The sequence below is a fragment of the Dermacentor andersoni genome, chromosome 1, assembly GCF_023375885.2.
Source record: "Dermacentor andersoni chromosome 1, qqDerAnde1_hic_scaffold, whole genome shotgun sequence".
NCBI classification, from domain to species: domain Eukaryota; kingdom Metazoa; phylum Arthropoda; class Arachnida; order Ixodida; family Ixodidae; genus Dermacentor; species Dermacentor andersoni.
In genome coordinates this window covers 267,102,622-267,124,431 of record NC_092814.1, presented here as the reverse complement: position 1 = coordinate 267,124,431, position 21,810 = coordinate 267,102,622, and the positions used below count along the sequence as shown (strand labels likewise).

General features: G+C 42.5%; 2 protein-coding genes across 3 annotated transcripts in view; both read left to right on the top strand.

Annotated features, from left to right (window-relative positions):
* LOC126547679 (uncharacterized) overlaps nt 1–15,860 on the top strand; it is a 39,156-nt gene extending 23,296 nt beyond the window's left edge. For both annotated transcript variants that reach the window (XM_050195629.3, XM_055063121.2), the window contains exons 7-8: nt 782–915; nt 5,965–15,860. In XM_050195629.3, the coding sequence (XP_050051586.1) occupies nt 782–915; nt 5,965–6,156 (326 nt within the window). In that variant the 3' untranslated portion in view covers nt 6,157–15,860. The remainder of the gene's footprint in view (nt 1–781; nt 916–5,964) is intronic.
* A 2,763-nt stretch (nt 15,861–18,623) lies between these two features.
* Nucleotides 18,624–21,810, top strand: part of LOC126547672 (uncharacterized) — a 422,601-nt gene continuing 419,414 nt past the window's right edge. Inside the window, exon 1 of the mRNA XM_055063116.1 lies at nt 18,624–18,800. Within this exon, the coding sequence (XP_054919091.1) occupies nt 18,774–18,800 (27 nt within the window). The 5' untranslated portion in view covers nt 18,624–18,773. The remainder of the gene's footprint in view (nt 18,801–21,810) is intronic.

The following is a 21,810-nucleotide window of genomic DNA, read 5'->3' as shown; positions in this document are numbered from 1 at the left end:
TGCACCCCAACTTGAAGCTTGTTGAGCTGTCGAGAGCAGCTGAGGACTACTTCACAAAAAAAAAAAAAAAAAATGCAGACAGTCAGTTTGTATACTAGGACAAGGTGGAACATTTGCTTGACACAAAGAGCATGACTTTTCGATGTGCTGAGCACAAAGGAGAGGTCATTGCACTGCTCGTGCCTTCGTCATTGTCTTCTTGCACAGCTGGCTCAGATGCCGCTCATCATGCTAGCATTCCCGTACTGCCCTTCCCTCTGCGAAGGCGCTGGCGGCACTGGCCTGTTGCCACTTGGTGCGGTGGTTTTGGTCGCAAATTCTTTGCCTCAATATATCGCAAAATGAAAACACGAATGTATATAATTAATGTATAACACGAATGAATGTGGGTGTATAAAAATAAATGTGTGTGCGTATCTTTCCTCACAATGATCACCAATCAAGACAATGAGTGTTCGTACCTTTGTTCAAAATTCTATGTCAGAGCTCTTTGTCATGTGCTACACAGCTTCGCTGGTCACCCACCTTCGCAGAGTGGAATGGCTCATGGTTTTTTTAATTCTTTGACTCATCACACTGTACTCACTATATACACTACAGTCACTGCATTCCACATATTTTTCTCCTGCAGTGTTACAGGAAGCATTTGTAGGACACTGCTTAGTGTGGGGCTAACAGTCCGCTAACAGTGTTGTGCTAACCGCCCGCAAGGGCTAACAGTATTGGAAATAAATAAATAAATATCAAGACAGTTTGGAGCTTGATGGCCTTTCTTCTACAGGTTTGGAGGACTCGTACTACAATGTCTATGGCAGCAATGACCTGACATTGAAGACCAGAAGCCTTCCATCATGGGGCAAAGCCAAGCAGCGGCCCCTGTCCACTGAGGATGACTTGAGTCAGCTGTATGCTAAGGTATGAGCACTTACCTAAGTGTTTTCTCTTTATAGCATTTGTTATGTTTATTTTGTACTGAAGATCATTGGCTATTGTTTTTTGTATAGCGTTACTAAAGAGGCGAACAGTCACATAGCTGAGAAAAGCATTGACTAAGTTAAGTGCTTTCTGTGATTAACTTGTGAACTATAAAGCATTTTGTTAGACATTAGATACTTGTTCTTACTTGCTCAGTTAACTTAAAGGGCAACTCCGATGTTCTTTTTAACCATATTAGGAAATTGTCATCTTCATATGGCCTTGACAGTCCTGTCACTGGTAGGGCGGTTCAGTTTGCTTAGAAATTCATCAATAATGTTAAATAACCAATAAACGAGATACCGAAACTGAAACGGGTAGCTGCTTCGTGTGACGCCATGATGAGTCGATGACGTCATATCCTACACTACCATAATGCAAACATGCAGTACACGTGGCACTAATGCCAAGGAAACGAAGCTGGTTATGTCTCGTGATGACACAGGGAGCTTTTACAGAGTTTGCAAACTAGACAGTGGAGATTATTTCAGCGAAAGTGGCGGTGTACTCTCTGACGTCACAAACACAGGGTGGTCAGCAATAAGTCCTGAGTCGAGAATGCAAGCAATATTTAAAATTCATTTTCAGGAAAACTGAATGACTTGTAGCCTGATTGTTTGGCACAGATAATCAGAGTGCAAAAGAGAATGTATATTCAAAATTTTACGAAGATCAATGGAGATAGAAAAATCACCAGAGTTGCCCTTTAAGGCTTTTGTTCTACTCATGCTTCGTGTGAAGTTCACAATAGTGACAATAGTGGGGCGTTTCTCATAACAAGTAGTGAATGTTGCAGCAAGCCATGTTGTGTATACTGAAGTGGTACTGGACAGAAAAGCAGCTAATGGTGACTGATAGGCGGTGAAGCAAGGACAGACTTTGTGCTTAAATACACATCAAAAAGAGACTTGGAAATTATAAATAGTCTATTTTCACAAATATAGTGGTAGAGGGCACTTCTGTCTAATTCAGAATGAAGTACAACAGTCAAACCTGTTTATAATAAACGCGATAGTTCCACGAAAAGTGATCGTTGTATCAGTAGTTCATTATATGTGGACTCGCCATTCAAAACTCGCAGTAATTAACAACACTGTAGTTGGCATTGGCAGTTACAATTTGCCACTGCTTTGGTCCAGAAATGGGATTTTCAGTGCCTCTATATTTGTTACCGGCACATTTCTACCATTCAGTTTCCATTAAGAGCGTCATCTAAAGAACGACTCATAGCTCCTTTGAAATGGCACCCGGCCAGTTCCAATAACCTGCCATTTCAAAACTAAGAGCACATCCACCGTCATTTTTACTTGGAGAGCTTGCAATATATTTTACTATCAGCAGTACATAAGTGGATTCTGTATACAATAGCTAAGCGTTCTAGTTGGCTGGAAGCGAAAACTACTGAGGCATGCAGGCATCTTGCAAAAGTGTTGCCATTAAGGCACGCAGCATCGGCCACATGCAGCGCTCCGATTTGTGCAGTTATGTTTTTCTATATCACCTCAGTCGAAAAAGTGCGAAGTTCGAAAGGTAGAATGCCATTGCGAACCATTATCATTATCAGCAACAGCATAAATGAAGCATCGACGAATCGGAACTGCCGACTCATCGCAACTTTGTGTGGCAGCGGGGCGTCGTGCTGTGCTCTTGCTGATTCAGGCCACGTGAATATAGATAGCAATGCTTGAGCGTCCGTTGGTTCAAATCAGTTCAAATCATCCTGTAGCTTACAAATGTACCTCCGCAATTGGAGGCCACAGTTCTCACTGTTGGATGGCTCCAGTTCGACCAAATCTTCGTTGCGATCGAGCTGGTATGGGAGGGTGCGCTGCCAGTCGCCCTTCTTTTACAGCGACTAGGTGTTTGTTGTAAAAGTACAGCGCTTTTGAAAAATTTCATTATATCAGGACGCAATTTCAATAGGCAGGGCTGGAAAATTGTGAGTGTCGTGAAATGTGGTCGTTATAACTGATAAGTCGTTATATCTGGGATCATTATGAGTGGGCTCGACTGTATTAGTCATAAAGTGAACAAATATGCATAATGGAGCCATAACTGCAGGCTATCAAGCCTTGTAGCATAGAATGATGGGTGATCAATGGCCGTGATATGAGTCCATGCTGGTTCTAGTGCATGTGCAGCTGCTGACAGCTGCCTTGGTAACCATGATAACAGTGGCTATGGTGTTGGGCTGCTGAGCACAAGGTCGCGGGATCAAATCCTGGCCATGGCGGCCGCATTTCGATGGGGGCGAAATGCAAAAACACCCGTGCACTTAGATTTAGGTGCACGTTAAAGAACCCCTGGTGGTCGAAATTTCCGGAGTCCTCCATTACGGTGTGCCTCATAATCAGAAAGTGGTTTTGGCACGTAAAACCCCATAATTTAATTTTTAATCACGATAACGGATTGGCACTGTGTGCTATATTGTGGGACCAGACGTGTGTTCACTGGGCCATCGGCATTTGCGCAGTGAGACTGTGTAGCGCGCATTCCTATAGTGGATTGGGCCTCTGGACCAAAAGCTCAGAGATGAGTTTTGTTACTGTAACTAGACCCTTATGTACCATCGCTCACAATCCCTTTGGTGTGCCCAGTTAGCATACCCATGGCACCTGCCACTCAGAGGCTGACTTTCCCACGATGCTTAGTCTGCTAGTGGCAGAGCTCACTGTACTTTCAGTGGTAAACAGGAAAAAAAAAAAGAAAAAGAAAAAAAAATCGCTTGTGAGTTGAACTCTACATAAAGAACACGGATAGTATAATGAATTACTGGACATAAATAACGAAATTAAAAAATGTACCTCGCCGACATGACAATGTGATGAATATATGCTTTAACAAATATAAAATATAACAAAGGTATTTTCGTGTCAGCTGTCGTAGGTATTTTCGTTATCATGAGGTTCAACTATTCAAAGCATCTTTGTAAATTTTAACGCAGGGATTTCTCAGGTTAGTCATTCTAGATGGGGGACATATATTTGTGGAAATACAGTCAAGTCCCGCAGGATGTTAGGGACGTGGAAGAAGGTACACCCCTTTACGGTGAACATTAAGGGACTTGGAAAATTAATTCATATTTCAGTTGCCAGGGAGTGGAAGCAGCTGAGGAGAATGCACGAATTGAAACTGTAGGAGATAGGACCTAGCTTAGTGGGCAGCATTCCTGACTTCCTCTCATAGCTTCTGCAGGGTGTCCTGTGGCTGGCAGTGGGGCTGACGAACTTGTGAACATGCACTGAAAACTGTCATTGCGACATGGCTCATGTGGGAAAAATAGCCCAAGTACCGAGCAGCCAGTTTGCTGATCAGGCATGCAGTTTACATTATTACACAGGGAAGTGCTCTGGATGGCTGATGATGCAGGGTTACCAGAGCTAGTTCACAGCATGCAGTACAATATTGTAGTAGCTTACGTTGTCACCTGCGAGTCAGTCACCAGATAAAATGAGACAGTGTCTTAAGACTGTTCTTTGGATGAGGGGAGAACCCAGCTACTGTTAGCCATTGTTTACTGCTCAAGAAAAGCACATTTGTAGGTGTCAAATAATTTTGATTGCCCCAAATTTCAGTGTTAGCCAGTGTAAAATTCACTAGGCTACATTGTAACACAGTTGTGCACATGAAGTTTTTATTCTTGTATTAAGAAGGGGGATCATTTTGACAGCACTAATTCACGATGGTTTGATGAAGTTTGCTTAAGGAAGAACCATACTGCAAACAGTATAGGTGATTTCTTCAACCGACTATGATCTGCTAGTACCTGTGTTTCCCACTACTGTAAAAGATGTTTTTGTCAAAGACACTTTAATATTAACTACTTTCTAATATCTCCAGAAGTACGCACAGGTTCTTTCAATGGGAATCTTGCACTGTGGTACTTCTAGAGAAATCAATAATTAATAATACTCTCGAGGTGAGTACAGGACTCACTGAGGTTGCTTAGTGACTTTGGTGTTGTGCTGCTAAGCACAAGGTCACAGGATCAAATTCCAGCTGCTGTGGCTGCATTTCAAAGGGGGTGAAATGCGAAAAAGCCCGCGTATCATGTGTTAGGTGCACGGTAAAGAACCCCAGGTGGTCGAAATTAATCCCGAGTCCCCCACTATGGTGTGCCTCATAATCAGATCATGGTTTTGGCGTGTAAAACACCAGAATTTAAATATATTTTTTTATAATCGTAGAGGGGAGGGGCAAAGAACACGTAACAATTTCTTCAAGTGAACTTTTGATGTAAAGGCTCACAGAAAATACAAAATGAAAGAGCATATCTCAAAAAGTACATTAAAGGCCTAATGTAGTGGCAAATAGGTCATTGCACTACAGAAAAAATTAAGGTAAGGAGACAAGCACGTCAAAAACATCACGTAACAAAAATAAAGGTAAATAACAGAAGGAACTGCAGAGTGCTCTGCGGAATCTGTCAGGATTAGTAATAGCAGCAGTGGAAGGGGGCAGGGGATTCCACTCATGGCAAGCTTTAGATATTAAAGAATGGGAATATGTTGAATGGGAATATTCCTTGAAGAATGTGAGCTACGTAATGGTGATCAACATGAGGTGACTCGTCATGGTAGCCCAGTGGCTATGGCATCACGCTGCTGAAGTCAAGGTCACAGGTTCAGTCCCAGCCACGGTGGCCCCATGCCTATGAGGCCGGAATGCAGAAATGTGTACTGTGCATTAGGTGCATGTTAAAGAACCCCACATAGTCAAAATCAATCTGGAGCTCCTCACTATGGCGTGCATCACAACCAGATCATGGTTTTGGCACATAAGATTCCAGAATTTAATTAACAAGTGGTGATATAAGAGATGCAGGCTGTATTCATTGCAATTTAAGTATGAAATTGTAATGGTAAGCCTTCTGAAAAAGGCAGAGCATTGTTGTTTGGCCCTTGTACAGTGTTACTGCTTGAGTGTTGTTTGGATTTTGTACAAATGAATGGCTAGAACTACTCCAGCAGTGCTTTCAATCTTTTTCAGGTGAATTTCAGCAAACGACGCAAGAACCGCATGCGCAATGACAGCGCAGCTGCCATTGCTGCCACGCGCAGCTTCCAGAACCAGCAGTGCTACCTGTCACCCTTCCATACACTGCCATCCGCACACACGGACACCGATTCACTTGTTGACAATGAGGCTGTGGTAGTTTATGATGAACGCACTGCCGTCTAAAACCTGTACTCATTTCCATCAGCCACATTGGTTGCGAGGGAAGGGAACCACTGCTGGCCTTTAATGCAAGCAAGGACCAACATTCCTGTACTTGGCGTAACACTTGTATCTCTGTCTTCAAGCCTCCAACAAAAGGATTTTAGGCTCCTGCAGCTTTGTCACAAATGTCTAGTCCATTGCCTGACGAATGTGCAAAGCAGTGCGACTATACCATGTAATCTGTATGTATTGGTTAATTTTGTGTTGAGTGGTCTCTCCCTCTTCCTCCCCCTCGTCCCCACTTCCCAATTATAATTTTTTACCTACTTTTCAGTTTATCAGTGTTGCAAAATTGCAAGGCATTCAAATGACATTGACAGATATTATTATTATTATTATTATTATTATTATTATTATTATTATTATTATTATCATTATTATTATTATTATTCACATAATGCCAACTTCGTTATCTTTCTGGTTTGTAACTTACAGATTCGATTAAAGGATGATTGACTGGGCCTTAAGGGCAATGGCCATAATTATACAAATGTCCAAGTTGTTATTCTAAGCTAAGCACCAATTGAAGATCAACTGTCATGGTATTTTGAGTCTGTGTTATTACCGGTCACAGATTAGAAGCACAGTAACTGACTGATTTCTCAGACCTGTAGGGGACTGCGGAAGTGTCTAAAAAATTTAGCATTCTGAAAAACAAATTTAGAGAGAAAATATATATTTTTTTGCATCGAACAACACTCTATAGCAGCCAGAAAGTTTGACTCTTTTTATTTGGTCTCATGCTTAATTGTGTCAAATTGCATTTTTGTTAATCATGTCTTTTGCATTCTCCGAATGCTGTCTGATGCATCCCATCATGATGTGGTGAATTGCACAGTTTGTGGCCTATCTGTCTGGCTGTCAGTGACAGTCCACAAATTCACTCAGGAGCTTATCATGATGCACAATGTTTTTCCAGTGTCCTTTGAGCATGCAAGTGAATTTACTGCTTGTGGTTGGCTGCACCACAGCATAGCATTTTTCATAAGCCATCACATTGCAAGCTGACTGTGCTCATACGTTATCTGTCACTTAATTTCCCGAGATTGCCAACAGTGCAATATGGTAACAGACTGTTTGATCACAATGAAAATTTCAGCTCATATAGCATAAATGTGGCCTCCAAAAACATTGTTGAGATCTTGATGTCGCAGACAATCAATAGTTTTTGCATTGAATCTTAATTACGTCAAAATAACTTTTGTCATCAGGCTTAGCAGCTAAACAGTACTCGGAAATGCTACATAATGCTCTACCATGAGAAATGCAGCTAGTCCCGTTGTTAGCAACAGTTACATTCACGACATGGCACCTTTAGATTTTGTTGGAACAATCTAACAAACCGCTGCATGGATCCTGAAATATCAGATGCCATTCTGCGCTGGCCTTATAGAACCCACAACAGTGCTTCTTCAAACTCAAAATAATTTATCCGGTCTGAAAAATCAGTCAGCTATTCCTGTAACGGAGAGTGCAATGGTCTAAAATGCTCATTTTGTATACCAAACTCCCTCACTGCTTCAGCATTGGCATGCATATACCATAACTGAAACATTGTTGGGTGTTTGGGCAAATTTTGACATAGCTAGAGGAGCCTGGAGGATTGGAATCTGATAAAATAGAGCTACAGCCTATGCTGTATATTCAGAATATATTTTTAGCCATCGTGTAGACCAAGCCTTGTGAGACACGAGAGTCGTATTTTCACATTGGTATGCTATGCATGTCTTCTTTGCCACCCGTCCTAAAAAGCCTGTAAACAGCGGCAACTTAATTAATGTGACAGTGAGGTGAAAGCTACAGGCAAGTGCAGCTAGCTCCTACCTGAACAGTTCTGGTTTTTCCTGTCTGAGGAAGGGGTATAGCTTGTACACACTAATCCTGACTTCACATAACAGGTTCAATTGTCCGCTGCACCTGCTTTTGCAGAGGGAGATGCTCTGCAACCTTCAAATGTGCTTCCTCAGCATTGGAGTGGTTTACTGTATGCCTAGGGAGTAGGCAGTGCCTATACAGCTGCGCTATCACAGCATTCAAGCACATGTGTCAGGAAGAGTGCTGAAATACTTCAATTGAGTGCACACAGTGAGCTGCGAGACCAATGTGTCAGGCAGTGTCTGGCTGCTGTGCCTCCTGTGGCTGGGCGGTGTCATGCTGTGCCATGTTCTGCCTGGGGAGTGAATCCCAGCATGCACTGTAGAGGCGCTGAGGTGCCACTGCTCTGAACTGTCAGGGTCATCATGCCTTTAACTCTCACACTAACTTATGCGTACCACAGTGTATGAGGAAAGCCTTCTAGGGTTTGCATTTCAGCCAACACGATGAGACAGACAAGTGCACACCATAGTAAGACTTTTCGTGCGAATGCTGGCGGTCATTTTTGCACTGCGCAGAAACAATCTTGCATGCCCTTTCTTAAAAGCATTTGCAGCATATTAGATCTGTGTACTACGTGCTGTTGGCTGCTAAATATGCAATGTCACGCTAACTTTTGATACTTGTGCAGTGCTCATTGTTTGGTGTTGGTTAGGGCAGTGTTACTGGTGAATGCACTGGCCTTTGTCAGTGTTGTGGAGTAGGATCCTAGGTGTGAAACCGCTTTGGTGTTTTCGAGCTTACATTATATCCTGCTGAACAGAAGTGGAACATACAAGTGCATATGCATATCTTCAGATTTAAGTAGTGCAAATATGTGTGTGGAAGTACTCATTCAGGTGAAAAGGAGCAGAGTTCACGAGATGTTTTTATGTGTACTTTGTGCAGACAAATGAGGCTTTTAGGTATTATTACTCAGATTTTGTGCTGATAATTTGAGATGTACTGGTATTCTGTAGTTGTGTCCTTTTATTCACAACCTTTAGAAACTGCAAATATCAGGGACAAATGGGTGTCCAATTTCCACATCTTGGCTAAAATTGCAAGTGAGCATTGTGTGATGAATGGAAGTGCTTTCATCTCTTCAAATAGATTCCTTAATTGTATGTACAGATGCAAGTGTGCTCAAGTGCACATTCCCTTTACACACACTTAGTGGGACAGAATGACTAAGGCTACAGGACAGTGTTCAACTTGGCTGGTTTCGCGTTGAATTTGTTTTTGTTAACCTGCATATCTTGTGGGAAGTGTGTTTGTACATATATCTTTTAATCACAATGTGCTTTGCTACATGGTGCAAGCAGATTTTTATGCCACTGTAACTTGGCAGTTTAAGAACAAACTTACATTTTGTTGTTTGTTTTTGTTAACATTTCTTAACCATTGAACATTAGTGAAATATATGCTGTTTGATTCAGTACGTGGTAAAACAAATAGTTAATCAACAATAATATTTTTTCCACTTATGAAATACTGTCATCAGCTGTTTTCAATATTTCAGAAAGGGCCGTTGTTGTTTTTTGATACATTTGCTTTTTAATTTTACATTATAAGTATGTTTTCACTGTTCCTGGCTATGACACCAGCTAGTCAAGAAACCCGTGGAGTAGATGTCACCTAGTTTTCCTGCAATATGTTAACTGCATGTCTTCCCCTCCCCCCTATAACCCCTAGTCAAGCTTGCCAGACTTAAGGACACTTGATCTTAACATTGCGTTTTCATCAATTCATTGTTTAACCATTTCTTTTGTAGCCCTCACCTCTATATGCCGCTTTCACAATAATTTCGTTATCTGTTGCACAGAATGCCACACACTCGCATGGAGCGTGCAAGTAGTGGGCTGTGCTTTACATCAGCGTCTGCAAGTTACCCTTCAATTCAAGGTTGCTCATTTTTTAGTGTAAGTGGCCAGAGTGATAGCACTGTGCTAGCTTTCATGTATCTTGCTGGTACTGAATTGATGAAGGCACTGTTTGCCCTTATGCTTGCAGTGGTGACTTAGAGAGTACACCATAACAATGTGCGCTGTTGCCACCGCTTTCATTTCTCTCTAGGTGGTAACCAAATCCAAAAAAGAAAAAAGGCTTGCTGTAAAGCAGAACCTCTCCAAAGCATTCTTTTTACAGGGTTGCAGGAATAAGACAGTAGCCAGGGAAAATGTACAAAGAGGTTGTTTATCCCATGGAGACCAGGTCTCAGTGACATTATGACTTGGAGAACATATTAGCGAGGCATATACTAGCAAGGTACTACTGTATCCGCATATTCTCGGCACCAAGCTATTTCAAACCCAAGCACAGGAGCTGGAAAATATTTCCGGCATAAAGCACTGCCCGTTGCACATGCTATTCCAGTAAGTGTGCAGCAGTCTTGTGTGTATGATAATACAGAGCTCTTAAGTGGGAGCTGGCTTTGCACTGAAATTATTTAATGCCATGGATTGGCAGAGTGTCTGCCGTTCGTGCTCAAGTAGTTTAGATGAGAACTTGGGTTGAGCATTTAGAGCACATTAGTATAAGAAAGGCATGCTACCCCACCATGCTGATGCATCATTGGCAAGGCATGCATCTGTGAGTACATCTGTTTTATTGTGCTGTGCATGTTTGTTAAGTTTGAAATTTAGCATTATAAATCATTTGTATTGTTCAAACGGCTGTTTTGGGATTCCTTGACCAACTATTGTGAAGAGCTTTAATGCCTTGTGAACCATGGCATATATATTTACCAAAAACTCCAAAAGAAAACTTACTTCGTGTGAATGCAGATTTCTTCCTTGTGATTAATATTGTGATTATGTGATAGTTGCTGTATTGCAGTTGTTTTTGTCTGTTTGTTGTTTTGTTGATAATAGCGAACAAGTTCAAGGGTGCTTTTGTGTGTGCAGTGGTACCATTGTGTGCATACTTTGCTTTTGTTAAGAATTTACATTTATCCTTAAGCTGTTTTGTGTGTTTCATTGCTTGGTTGTTCTGTAAATATCTGGACACCCAGAACAGATACTTTGACTGATCATAGTGCTGTACCGAGGAACTTATTGTTGTGCATTGTACTCTAAGGGAATTGTGCACTTTATTCTACTTAAATTTAACATTGGCTGGGAGTGCACTGTGCCCTGTACTTTTATTTAGCAATTGTGTTGCACCTTGATGCAAGTTTTCCTTCTTTTTCCTGGGTTGGGGTGTAGCACAGCTGCATGTTATTTGCTAATGCTGTGTGGTAAGGACTGCCATACATAGCTATGCTGAAACATAAACATACGCACATCTGTGTGGTGGAAAATTTAAGTTCAAGTATTATACAAGAGTTGTATTCTTGTGATGTCCCTGGCACGACTACTGCACTTGTCTGCAAACGATGTAGCACCAATATTAAATTTGATGCTGTAGCTTTGTAAAGTGAATAACTGTGATGTCTACCTTCAGTACGAGAAATTGTGAAAAACTGTTATGGTTACATTCTGTATTGTGCTTCCAAGGTTTCCTTGGGTTCCAAAACCTTCTGCACTTCATTCAGCATACAAATATCACCTGCACAATTAAATGACCACAAAATACAACTTATTGCCTTTTCTTTTTAATGGACTGTGAAAGTAAATGTCGAATTGTCAGGCAAAAAATATGATTAATTATAAATGTTGTTAGGGTGATATCGAACATATGTTTTACTTTTTGTTCTTGTATATTGGTTCATGAAAGAGTATTTAGAGAAAGATTGGATATTAATGGCCTCATTGTCAACATATTGGTCTTATTGTGCCCAATCGGGAAGCTTCGGCTAACTGATACAACTTGATGATGAAACTGGTGAAGTAGTGCGAAAAACATGTACAGAAAGGAAGATGTAAAGACGTGCACACTTGTGGCCCCTCTCACTTCCTCTCTTGGCAAGCTTTCTTTTTCACTGATTCACCGGTCTATTTTTCATCGTCCTGGTATTGTTGATCACTTGAATAAAATTCAGGCAATTCCACATTATGGGAAGTGCAAGTATGTAATATTTGCTAAAATATAAAGTATATCCTAACATTTTTTTCCTATTGAAGCATAAATTAGCAGGAAAGCTTACTTCAGTTTAAAGGCAATGTCTTTCTTGCCTAGTTCCTCCCAATTTTTTGTATCAGGTTTGCGTGTTTCTAGCTTCTTTCGTGGGCCGATACCGAAGGTAGTGCTGTCTAAAGCTGTTCCCGTAGGTATGTGCAGCATAAAAAGTTGGAAGGAAATTGGACCTCTAGTTGACGTTTATGAAAAGGAATGTTTTCCTGAGCAAGTTGTCTTCCAGAGCACAGTGGTACTGGTAGTACCAGCAATACCAGCAGTACCATTGCGCGGTAATGTCAGTGGTAAGGAGAGCTTTGTCGCATTTTTCCCTCGTGACAATTTTGAGAGACTGCAAGCCTCTCGGAATGAATTGTTGTTGATTCATGCACCCCATTCTCACCCCCAACTTGCCCAGGAAGACTCTTTCACCGACGTCAACTGAAGGTTGAATTGCCTTCCAACTTTTTTACTGTGCACAGATTGTGAGTGACAGTGGTTAGCCATTTATTACTGATGTTGCAGCTCTTGCAAATGTGAGTGAAGTGCATTCCTGCGCTTCACTCACATGCACTGCTTGTGGTGCGAAAGCAGCGTGAACATACTTGAAGTCATAGGGATAAAAGCTTGTTGCTCTTGCATTCAAAGTTGAGGAGGAAGTCGGTTTTTTTTCCCTGTGGTGATGTTTTGTTACAAATGCCTGCTAGTAACTACACATTGTAATACCTTAGTTGCCTTCACTCACTGCGCACAAGGCATTAGAGTGCACTAATGGCACTTGTGCTTTTTCATACTGAAATGCACTACTACTTTAGTAGAAATGAAGCTGTCTGCAGCTCAATGAAACATGAAACTCCAGAAAATAATGGAATCTAAGCAGTGAAGACTGTTGAGCTTCCAGAGTGTGTCCTTGGTCCTGTATTCCAGTCATAGCAGAAGTGTCCACAGAACTCCGGATTTTGTTTGTGTGTGGTCTGTAGCAGCAGCGCTACTCAGGCATGTCAGATATGTAGAAGATTGCACCTGTGTGTGTAGATCCTTTTATACGTATTTTTACACTGAAAGACACTTTCATACAGTGGCGAACTTGTGTGTTTGTGATTTACTTGTGTAGAGCAGGGCTGTGTGCATTGGCCCCGCATGTTAAGATCACCTAGCTACCTATAATGTCACGGTCTAGCCATGGGTGTCATATTTATTGTGAAGCCAGAGCCTCTGGAAATAACTTCGTACCCAATGAAGTGGAATTTTTATTGAAAAAAAAAGAACATGTATTAGTGATGTCAATGGTTTCTTTCTTTTTTTTTTTTTTTTTTGCCGGAGGGTAGCCTACAATTGTCATACTTACCAAGACATACCATAGTAGCTGTGTCGGTGATGCATGCGATTAGCTATGGAGCCCAATATCATAAGGTCAGTGCCCATCTGCAGCAGCTGCTGCTTTTGAATGAAGGGTGCAGTTTTGTAGAAACCATTCTTGAAGGTCCCTGATGCAAATCATGTGTATATCTTTACACAGTTCAACGTGAAGTGTCTTATGCACTCTAGATGAGGAACAACATGCGTCTGGTTTGCAAAGCTTTCACTAGCTGCTTGCTTGCCTTCAAAAATTTCAGCTTACAGCTGTGTCGAAACTGGACACTACCTGCCAACAGTTTATGAGCATCAGTTGTCTCCCTACCATAACGGGGAGAACGGATACATTTTGAGTGCATGGGGAAAAAAATAAGGGGGTGGCTCTGTAGCGGGCCTTGTTACCACTGTAATTATGAACTTTGTTTACAAAGTGATACATGGGCCAGAGTAAAATGTGATTATTTTCTTGTTTCACTCCTTTTTGCTCATTGTATCTGGCTCCATCAGTGCCCTCAATTGTTTTCACCCGTGTTGTCATGTGGAGGAGTGAATGGGGATGTGATGGAATTGAGCTAGTGAAATCTTTGCATTATACTGGCACATGTATTGCCACCGCCATGCATGCCTACATCCCATCAACATTTGACATTACAGATTTTGATTTTGCTAGGCAGCTTTCACTTGGAAACGGCAACTTTGCTGCTTTAACTAAAACTAGTAAGCTACTAGCAGAGATCATTTAAGTGACTACATCATTGTTCAAGTCTCTTTCCTTGCTTTCCTGTTGCTTCAGCTCCGGTCGCCTCTACAAAGTTTGAGTAGCCTAGGTTAATTTAAATCCTGCCATTAGTGCACCTCATAGGCTGTATCTTGCATTTGGGTGTAAAACTCTAAAAGCAGTTGTTCAAGCTGGCTGGTCGCACCTTTGTCAGGATATGCCAAGATGTAAGGTTTGTTATTAAAGTAATGAGAATTTCAGAGCCTTTAAGCGATAATGACTCTTAGCCCCCTTAACTAGTAAATGTCTAACCATAGGCAGAAAAAGAGAAGCAAAACGTTTGCTGATAATACTTTTTGTAAAGTGCAGGCTTTTGAAATTAGTATATATTTCTTATATGCTGTATTTTTGTGTTTCGTCTGATTTTCCAGTGAGTGGTACATGTGTCCACACTTCTATCCAGAAAATTTGATCAGTGCACTGGGAAGCAAAGAAAGCAATGTTTTTGCGTTGGTTTGAGAGAGTGTGCTTGTGAGCAGAGGTAGCCACATGGATATGTGAGCCATGTAGGCTTGAATCTTGAAGCTCCTTTGGTATTGCTCTTTTTCTGCTCAGCAGTGCATTGAACTCCAATCAACTTCTATCAGGGAGGTTTGGTCATGGCGCTGAGCTTATCTTGAGTGCCTTTCTTGTGGAATGACAAAGCTTTAGTGTGGTGAAATGCACCTTTGCAACTGGCTGTCAGCATGTGACAATCATTGGGCTCATCCTTACTAGCAAAGGCTTGCACTTAAAACAGATAAGGTCTCCTGAATGCATGCTTGATGAGGCACACCCCTCTGTACAAATGTTCAAAATTGCAGCAAATCAAAGCAGTGCCGTGTGTAGCAAAACTAGACATGTATTAGTTGGTGCCTGCCTCCTCCTGTCTGCTAAAGCCATTTGAAATCCAAAGTTGGAAGGGCTCATAGGTAGATGAGAGACTTGGATTTGATCAACACTGAGCAGACAAGGAAAGTACTGGGCCAGCGCCAACATTTCGTCACAAGGGCATATGTTTGTGGGGCCTTCCTCCTTTGCTATAATCGCTAACTGCAGGTTTGTGGGCATTGGTACTCGGGGCTCTTGTTTGTCAAGCGCAAGGGTCTTGTTGCATGGTTGGTTCTGAAGTGCGGTCACCATGGTCAGTGGAGGGAGACAACTTGGCACCACTGTTGGTGTAGTTGGCACTGCTGCAATTGACTGAACTGTAGCATCACACGCAAACTAGTTTCTTTAGGCTGACAAAAGAAAAAGACGTCATGCTGTTGCCCCACATATTTACAAAATGTACTAAAGCAGTGATTGGCGAAGTTGTATTACATGCATGAGAACATTTTTTTTCTCGCAATGTGCCAGTGCTAGACAGTGTACCAGTTGTCTAAACAGTGTTCACTGAAAACCTCAAAATAGCTTTAGTCTTTGTATGTTACTGCTTGAATGACTTTGTGTTGCCTTTTGTTCCCATGAAAGATCTTTTCGATTAGTACTTAGGTAGGCCATCTGTGAAGACATGTGTCCAGGATTTGTGGTTTAAATTGACTGAACCGTAAACTGGCACGTTATATAAGTGAAGATAGTGTTTGTGTGTTTCGGCAGTGTGAAAAAATTATGGGTGTGCAATAAAATGCCTGATTTGGTATCTTGTGCATCTTTCCATTGGAGTGTCTTGGCTTAAGGCACATAAATCTAAAAGCATTGTGTAACCATAACCCAGCCTTTGTGGTCTGAATTTTGGCAGGTGGCTTGCCCTCATAATCATTTCGAATTGCATTTGGGCAAGCTTTTTTTTTTTTGGTCACACTTGGATTTAAATTACATTTAAAGTAAATACTTATAGTGTTTACATATTACAAACATTAAAAGAATTTCATGTGTCGAGGGAGGAGCGCATGCAGATTTGCCTGCAAATTCATCACCGGAAAGTACTTGAAGTAACTAAACATAAGCATGCTTCATCAAAACTGGGAGCTGGGTGAGTTGGTGTCATTCCATCTTAAAGAACTGCATGAAAAACACGTGGATGAGCAAAGAAATGACAAACACAGGGGCTCATTTTTGTTGTTTCTTTGCTTGTCCACATCTTTTTTGTGCTGTTTGTTGTTAAGATAAGCATACTGTGCTGCCTGCGCTCCTAAATGTTTTTCGTTAGGGTTTTTGTTACACAATAATCACCATTATTCTTGTTGGCATTTCTTTAAAAACCTGTGCCAAGTGCTATGCTGTCTGGAATGGTGTAGAACACTGATATGAAAGGCCTAAGAAAGGAAATGCGAAGAGTGGTGATAGCATTTATTGTTCAATTGCAAGAATAAACCCCAAGAAGTGTGAAGCTAGGTGTTGCCTGAGAACTGGAACGAAATAGTTGCTTGTACCTGGGCACTTCATTTTTAACAGAAGGAAGTTGTTCCAGCAAGACACATTGCAGTGGTCACTAAATTTAATGCAACCTTTTGAGCTTGGAAGGGCTAATTCGTTTCACTTCTAGTCCCACTGCTTCATCATAAGCCTATTTTATGTTCACTGCAGGACGAAGGCCTCTCCCTGTGATCTCCAATGTAGTACACAAATGAAGCTCGAGCAGCTGTATGCACCAATTATTTCACATTCAAATTCAGTGATAGTTTTCATGAAAGAATTCCTTTGTTGAAAAAGCCTGACTGAACACGTGGAAAAGGCCAAGTGTGTTAAGTCGTAAGGACAATTAACAGATGTGTGATGGCCTGCTGCTTCATACAATGATTAAAGTCCATAAAATCCTGTTATTAGCACATGTCAAACAGGAGTGGACATCAGTGCAGTAAGGATTAACTACACATGTTGAAGATGAACTTGATTTTTACCTTAATGAATTTAACAAAAATGAGTCTCAAAGACTGGCTTGCTTCAGGTAATGGTAGTATCAAATGGCACTGTTGCACCTTTCAAGACCACTAGCTTTGTTTGGTGCCAAAGTTGCAGTTGCACAAGCTTTGCACATCTGTGACATGCCTGCTCGGGATGCAGGTTCACCCAACATATTAGACAGGTATGGCACTGCGTGAACTGTTGCTGCTGATTTAAGTGTGTGACTGATTGTAGTGAACAGGAATTTTCGCGACAGCAGAAAAGTACACCTAAAGCGGGCGATGGCAACTTCAAAGTTGGGTCTTGCAAACTTTGATTCTTGTCCAACTGAGTCATGTGGCACAAACCACAAAAATTCTGGAACCGTTTTGGAACGCCCTATGTCGGTCTACACATCAAACGTGTGCAGGGTGTCGTCAGTGTCGTTGCCCGGCGAATTTTCAGCTTCACAGTAGTTGTGCATGGCTTGCATACGAGCGGCGATAGCAACAGCAACCCGCCTGGCACGCTCGGCTTTGGCGGCAAGCATGTCGTAGTGATGTCGTGATTTTAGAGTCGTCGTTGGTAGGCGGACTTTCAAGTTCGAGGCCCAAGTTCATTTCCGTCGCCAACAACTCTTTCCATCGCTCAGACTCTGCCGTCAAGGATTGCAGTTGCTTGTGGTGGCTTGCGGCGATGGCGACAGGAACGTCACAGGCAGGTTCGGCCGTGGAAGTCGCAAGTTTTATAAGATTGGACAAAGTGTCATCGCTGCCGCCTTCGTCGAACATCGATAATCCTGGAAGTAGCAATTCCTCATGATTATCTTTAAAAGAGTCGATCTCCTCGTTCAGCGTCTATAGTGTGTGCTTGAAGCAGAGCTGAAGGAGACCGCGTAGTCGATCTTCATCTGAAATGACGGTTGGCAGATCCTTGATATTATCTTGGCCTGGAAGCGGGTTGATTCCTCGAGTGTGCCGCCGATGATCCTGCAATGACGGCCCTGTCGCCATGGCTATTTGCAAAAACTAAAAATGCTTATCAGACGAGTAAAACTAAACCATCAAAGTCTTCGAACTCTTGAGGATTCTTCAATAATCGAGAGCTTACAGGCATTACTGGGTGTACCACCTCAGAATGAGGTGGTACACCCGGTATGGCTCCACCTCAGAATGGCTTCACCGCGTAGAAAGTAGTTTAGATAAAGCCGGTCGTGGTTTAGAACATAGGTAGGAACATGGTTAGTAGACTCAATACAAGAACCTTGTTCATGCGTCCAAACAATGGCTCATACCCGTCATACCCACTGCAGGAGATTAACGAAAAAGCCCGCGCGTTTTTTTTTCTTTTTACTCTGTGCAGTCGACGCCAGTCGCAATGCACTGCGCCCGTAGAAAACAAGAAAATGTACATCCTTGTCTGTGGCACCGATGTCTCAGTAAAAAAAAAAAAATTGGCTTGCATAAAAACATTAAATTTGTGATTTTATAGAACATTTTTTCATCAGTTCTTTAGAAGCTTTTACATGGCTCTCAGTACTCTCAGCGTCTCGGCTATATTTTCGTCTGCGTTCACCAGTGCCAGCAATGGCCGCATGCAACTTTCGTGTGTTGACATAACTGCAAACTTTGTTGCGTTTGTATGACAGTGATCGCCGATCCCGTTTTGTTCGCTTGAGGCACGCTGCAGTGGTAATTACAAAGTTGCAGCGACGTAGCTGCGTTCTTACATGGAGGGTACTCGGCCCAGGAGCACAGTAAGTAGCGTGCATGTTCGTTTCGCTGTCCGCTTATGTCCGTAATCTAGCGCATACAATTGAGTCACTAAAGTTTTGTTGTTGTGCAGCGTGCAAAATTCCGACAGAAATAGTAGAGGCGCTTGTCGTTGTATTATTTCTCACGAGTTTTTGGCTAATTTGCGGTCATCCGTCAACAACAGATTTACTACAAACTTGTTGATTGGTTGATTAGCATCATAAATGTGAAATTATCGTACGTAGCTGCTTCGGCTATAACAGCAACTGCTTTTCTATCTTTAAAGAAGTCGTGTCTGCCAATAATTAGCTTTACGAATAAAGCCATTCTTTGTTCGCACCTGCTTTGCAAGAATGGATGTTCCCGGTGGCTTGGCGTATTTGTGCCTGTTTGTCCAATTTCTTAGTGGAGGTTACAGAAAGCGACTCGGAACGTTGTTCGTATGTGGTATTGGACGCCAGTGCATGACAGTGAAGATCACTTTTTGTTTAATGAGTAATGTAAAGGAACCGGTATCGCGTCCAAGATGAGAAAGAAGTAAAACTGTTTAAGGCCAGTCATACCACAAGATAATTACGTGAATAATCCGAATAATCATAGCCCGCTAAAATTCATTATCGAATGACTTTCAGTGCAGGTGTCATATAAATCATGTCATATCGTCTTATGTCATAACGCTTGTAATGCTCCACAACCTTTAGCCTCCTTCCTGGCATACTCTTTGGCCATGTAAAAACGTCCTCGTCTTTAACTGTGGTAATGCTGCATGATGGCTTGTGTCCTCGTCTTCGTTGCCGAGCAGACCCGCCTCTTCCTTCTGTGGCTACTTGGTGTCAGCATTGCACACTGTTGTGCGAGTTGCTGCGCATTTGTGGTGCAGCGTTTGCTGAAACTCTGAGAATGGGAAACTGAAAGCATTGCATTGTTGATAAGCACTTTGTTGACTTCAATAAAATGTATTTCTTGGCGTGCCCCATACTTGATTATTCGAACTTTAACCACGGTGTAAAGAAGTCTGGCATAAAGAAATATTTACGCGTCTTTCTGACGCTGTAAGGTCACTTGATGTGATAGCACCTGTGTTCTGCCACACAGTACTGTGCTGAGTTCAGTCCATGTGTTCACTATTTTTTAGGTGAAATGCAGCGTGTGATCTTCATAGCATGCTAGCACCGCACTGTGGCCTTCAATTGCCCTCTGATTTGGCTTTTAGGCTGCGTTTAATGTTGCTTGACTCGAACTAGTGTGCTTGTAATTTGCAGCATAACTGACAAATAAGACTTTATTAATTTCTCATGTATGATAAAGGGTGCCGTCTAGAAACCTGCTCTTGAGGAGAGATACTGTGCATCCAAACATGCAGCATTTGTAGGCATTTGTAGGTGCTGGCGTGTATTTCTAAGCATTTTTCGTCTACACTCTGTTATCTACCCAAAGGTCGTCTTCTTAATGCTATATATTGACTCACAAACATCGTCCGGTGATGCCACGCCACAAACTTTGTCACGCTTCAATATGCAAATTAGTGTGTACGTTAGCAAACGTGTTCCGGGATTCTTGAAGCAGCAAACAATGTGATGTGCTCATAGGCACTTTGCTGCTAGACCCGAGGACATGTAATGGCACCTAACTTCCTATTTTCAAAGTCTGCCGCGGGCAAGAACATTGTGACCCGCCGTGGTTGCTCAGTGGCTATGGTAGGCTGCTGAGCACGAGGTCGCGGGATCGAATCCCGGCCACGGCGGCCGCATTTCGATGGTGGCGAAATGCGAAAACACCCGTGTACTTAGATTTAGGTGCACGTTAAAGAACCCCAGGTGGTCTAAATTTCCAGAGTCCTCCACTACGGCGTGCCTCATAATCAGAAAGTGGTTTTGGCACGTAAAGCCCCATAATTTAATTTTTTTTAAGAACATTGTGACCCTACGTGGTGGCTGAGTTGATATATGGCCTTCTGCTGCTTAGCACGAGGTCGCGGGTTCGGTTACTGGCCGCGGAGGCCGCATTCCGATGGGGGAAGGATGCCAAAACGCTCGATGAAATCATTCTGCACTTAATAACACTTGTCGTTGGGCCTGTCTCTTTCTTCATGTGTTGCGTCGTTTTCGTTGTAAGAAGCATTCCGCACTGTAAATTACGGAGAGACACAGGCACGTACTCAAGGGGGGGCCCAGGGGGGCCCGCCCCCCCCCCCCCCCCCCGAAATTAAGTGACATCCGCCCACGCCACCACTCCTCACACACATTCATAAAATGCCGACAAATCAATCGACTTGGCGGTCAACATTCTGCTGCCTTTTAAAGCGAAAGCAGTGTATAACTAACTTTCGTAGTTTGTTTCGGCGTCCTTTAACAGAAAAAATCAGAATGTGGGCCGATCCTGGTGATCGTGCGAAAGCGGTCCAAGATCAATGGCACGTACGCCTGTGGACTCGGGAACCTATAACGCGCGCTTCGGAATCTTCGGGATGGGCCCACGTATGGGTAGTGCTTAACGTCTGCTTCACCTCCGCCCAGGGTCGGCCCGATGTTTCACTATCTTCGGGAGCGGCCCACGTAGGGGTGGGGGGTGGGGGGTGGGTGGGGGGTGCTTAACGCCTGCTTCACCTCCGCCGCGGATTGGCCCGATGTAACACTATCTTCAGGCCGACCCACAACGGAGGTGAAACACTTTGCTTTTCGTTTGAGAGCTTTGACTGTCGTCAGCTTTCGATGCCATTCCGTCTTCACAGAGTCGAATGGTTGTCATGTTTTTCACTCCTTTTGGATGGCGGTAGTTACCGGCATTTCCTGGGGTGTGGAGGCCAGTTTTCTCATCGATTCGGTGCCTGCGCGATTAACTCAAGATGAATTCAGCTGTCCACATCTATTAGCCTGCAATACTTATGTGCAGCAGGCAGGGCATAGTTTCCTATTTTAATTATTTTATTTTTATTAATTTTTATTGCCCAACACAATCTTTATGTCCACATCTATTGCCTGCAATACTTTGGTGCAGCAGGCACGGCTTAGT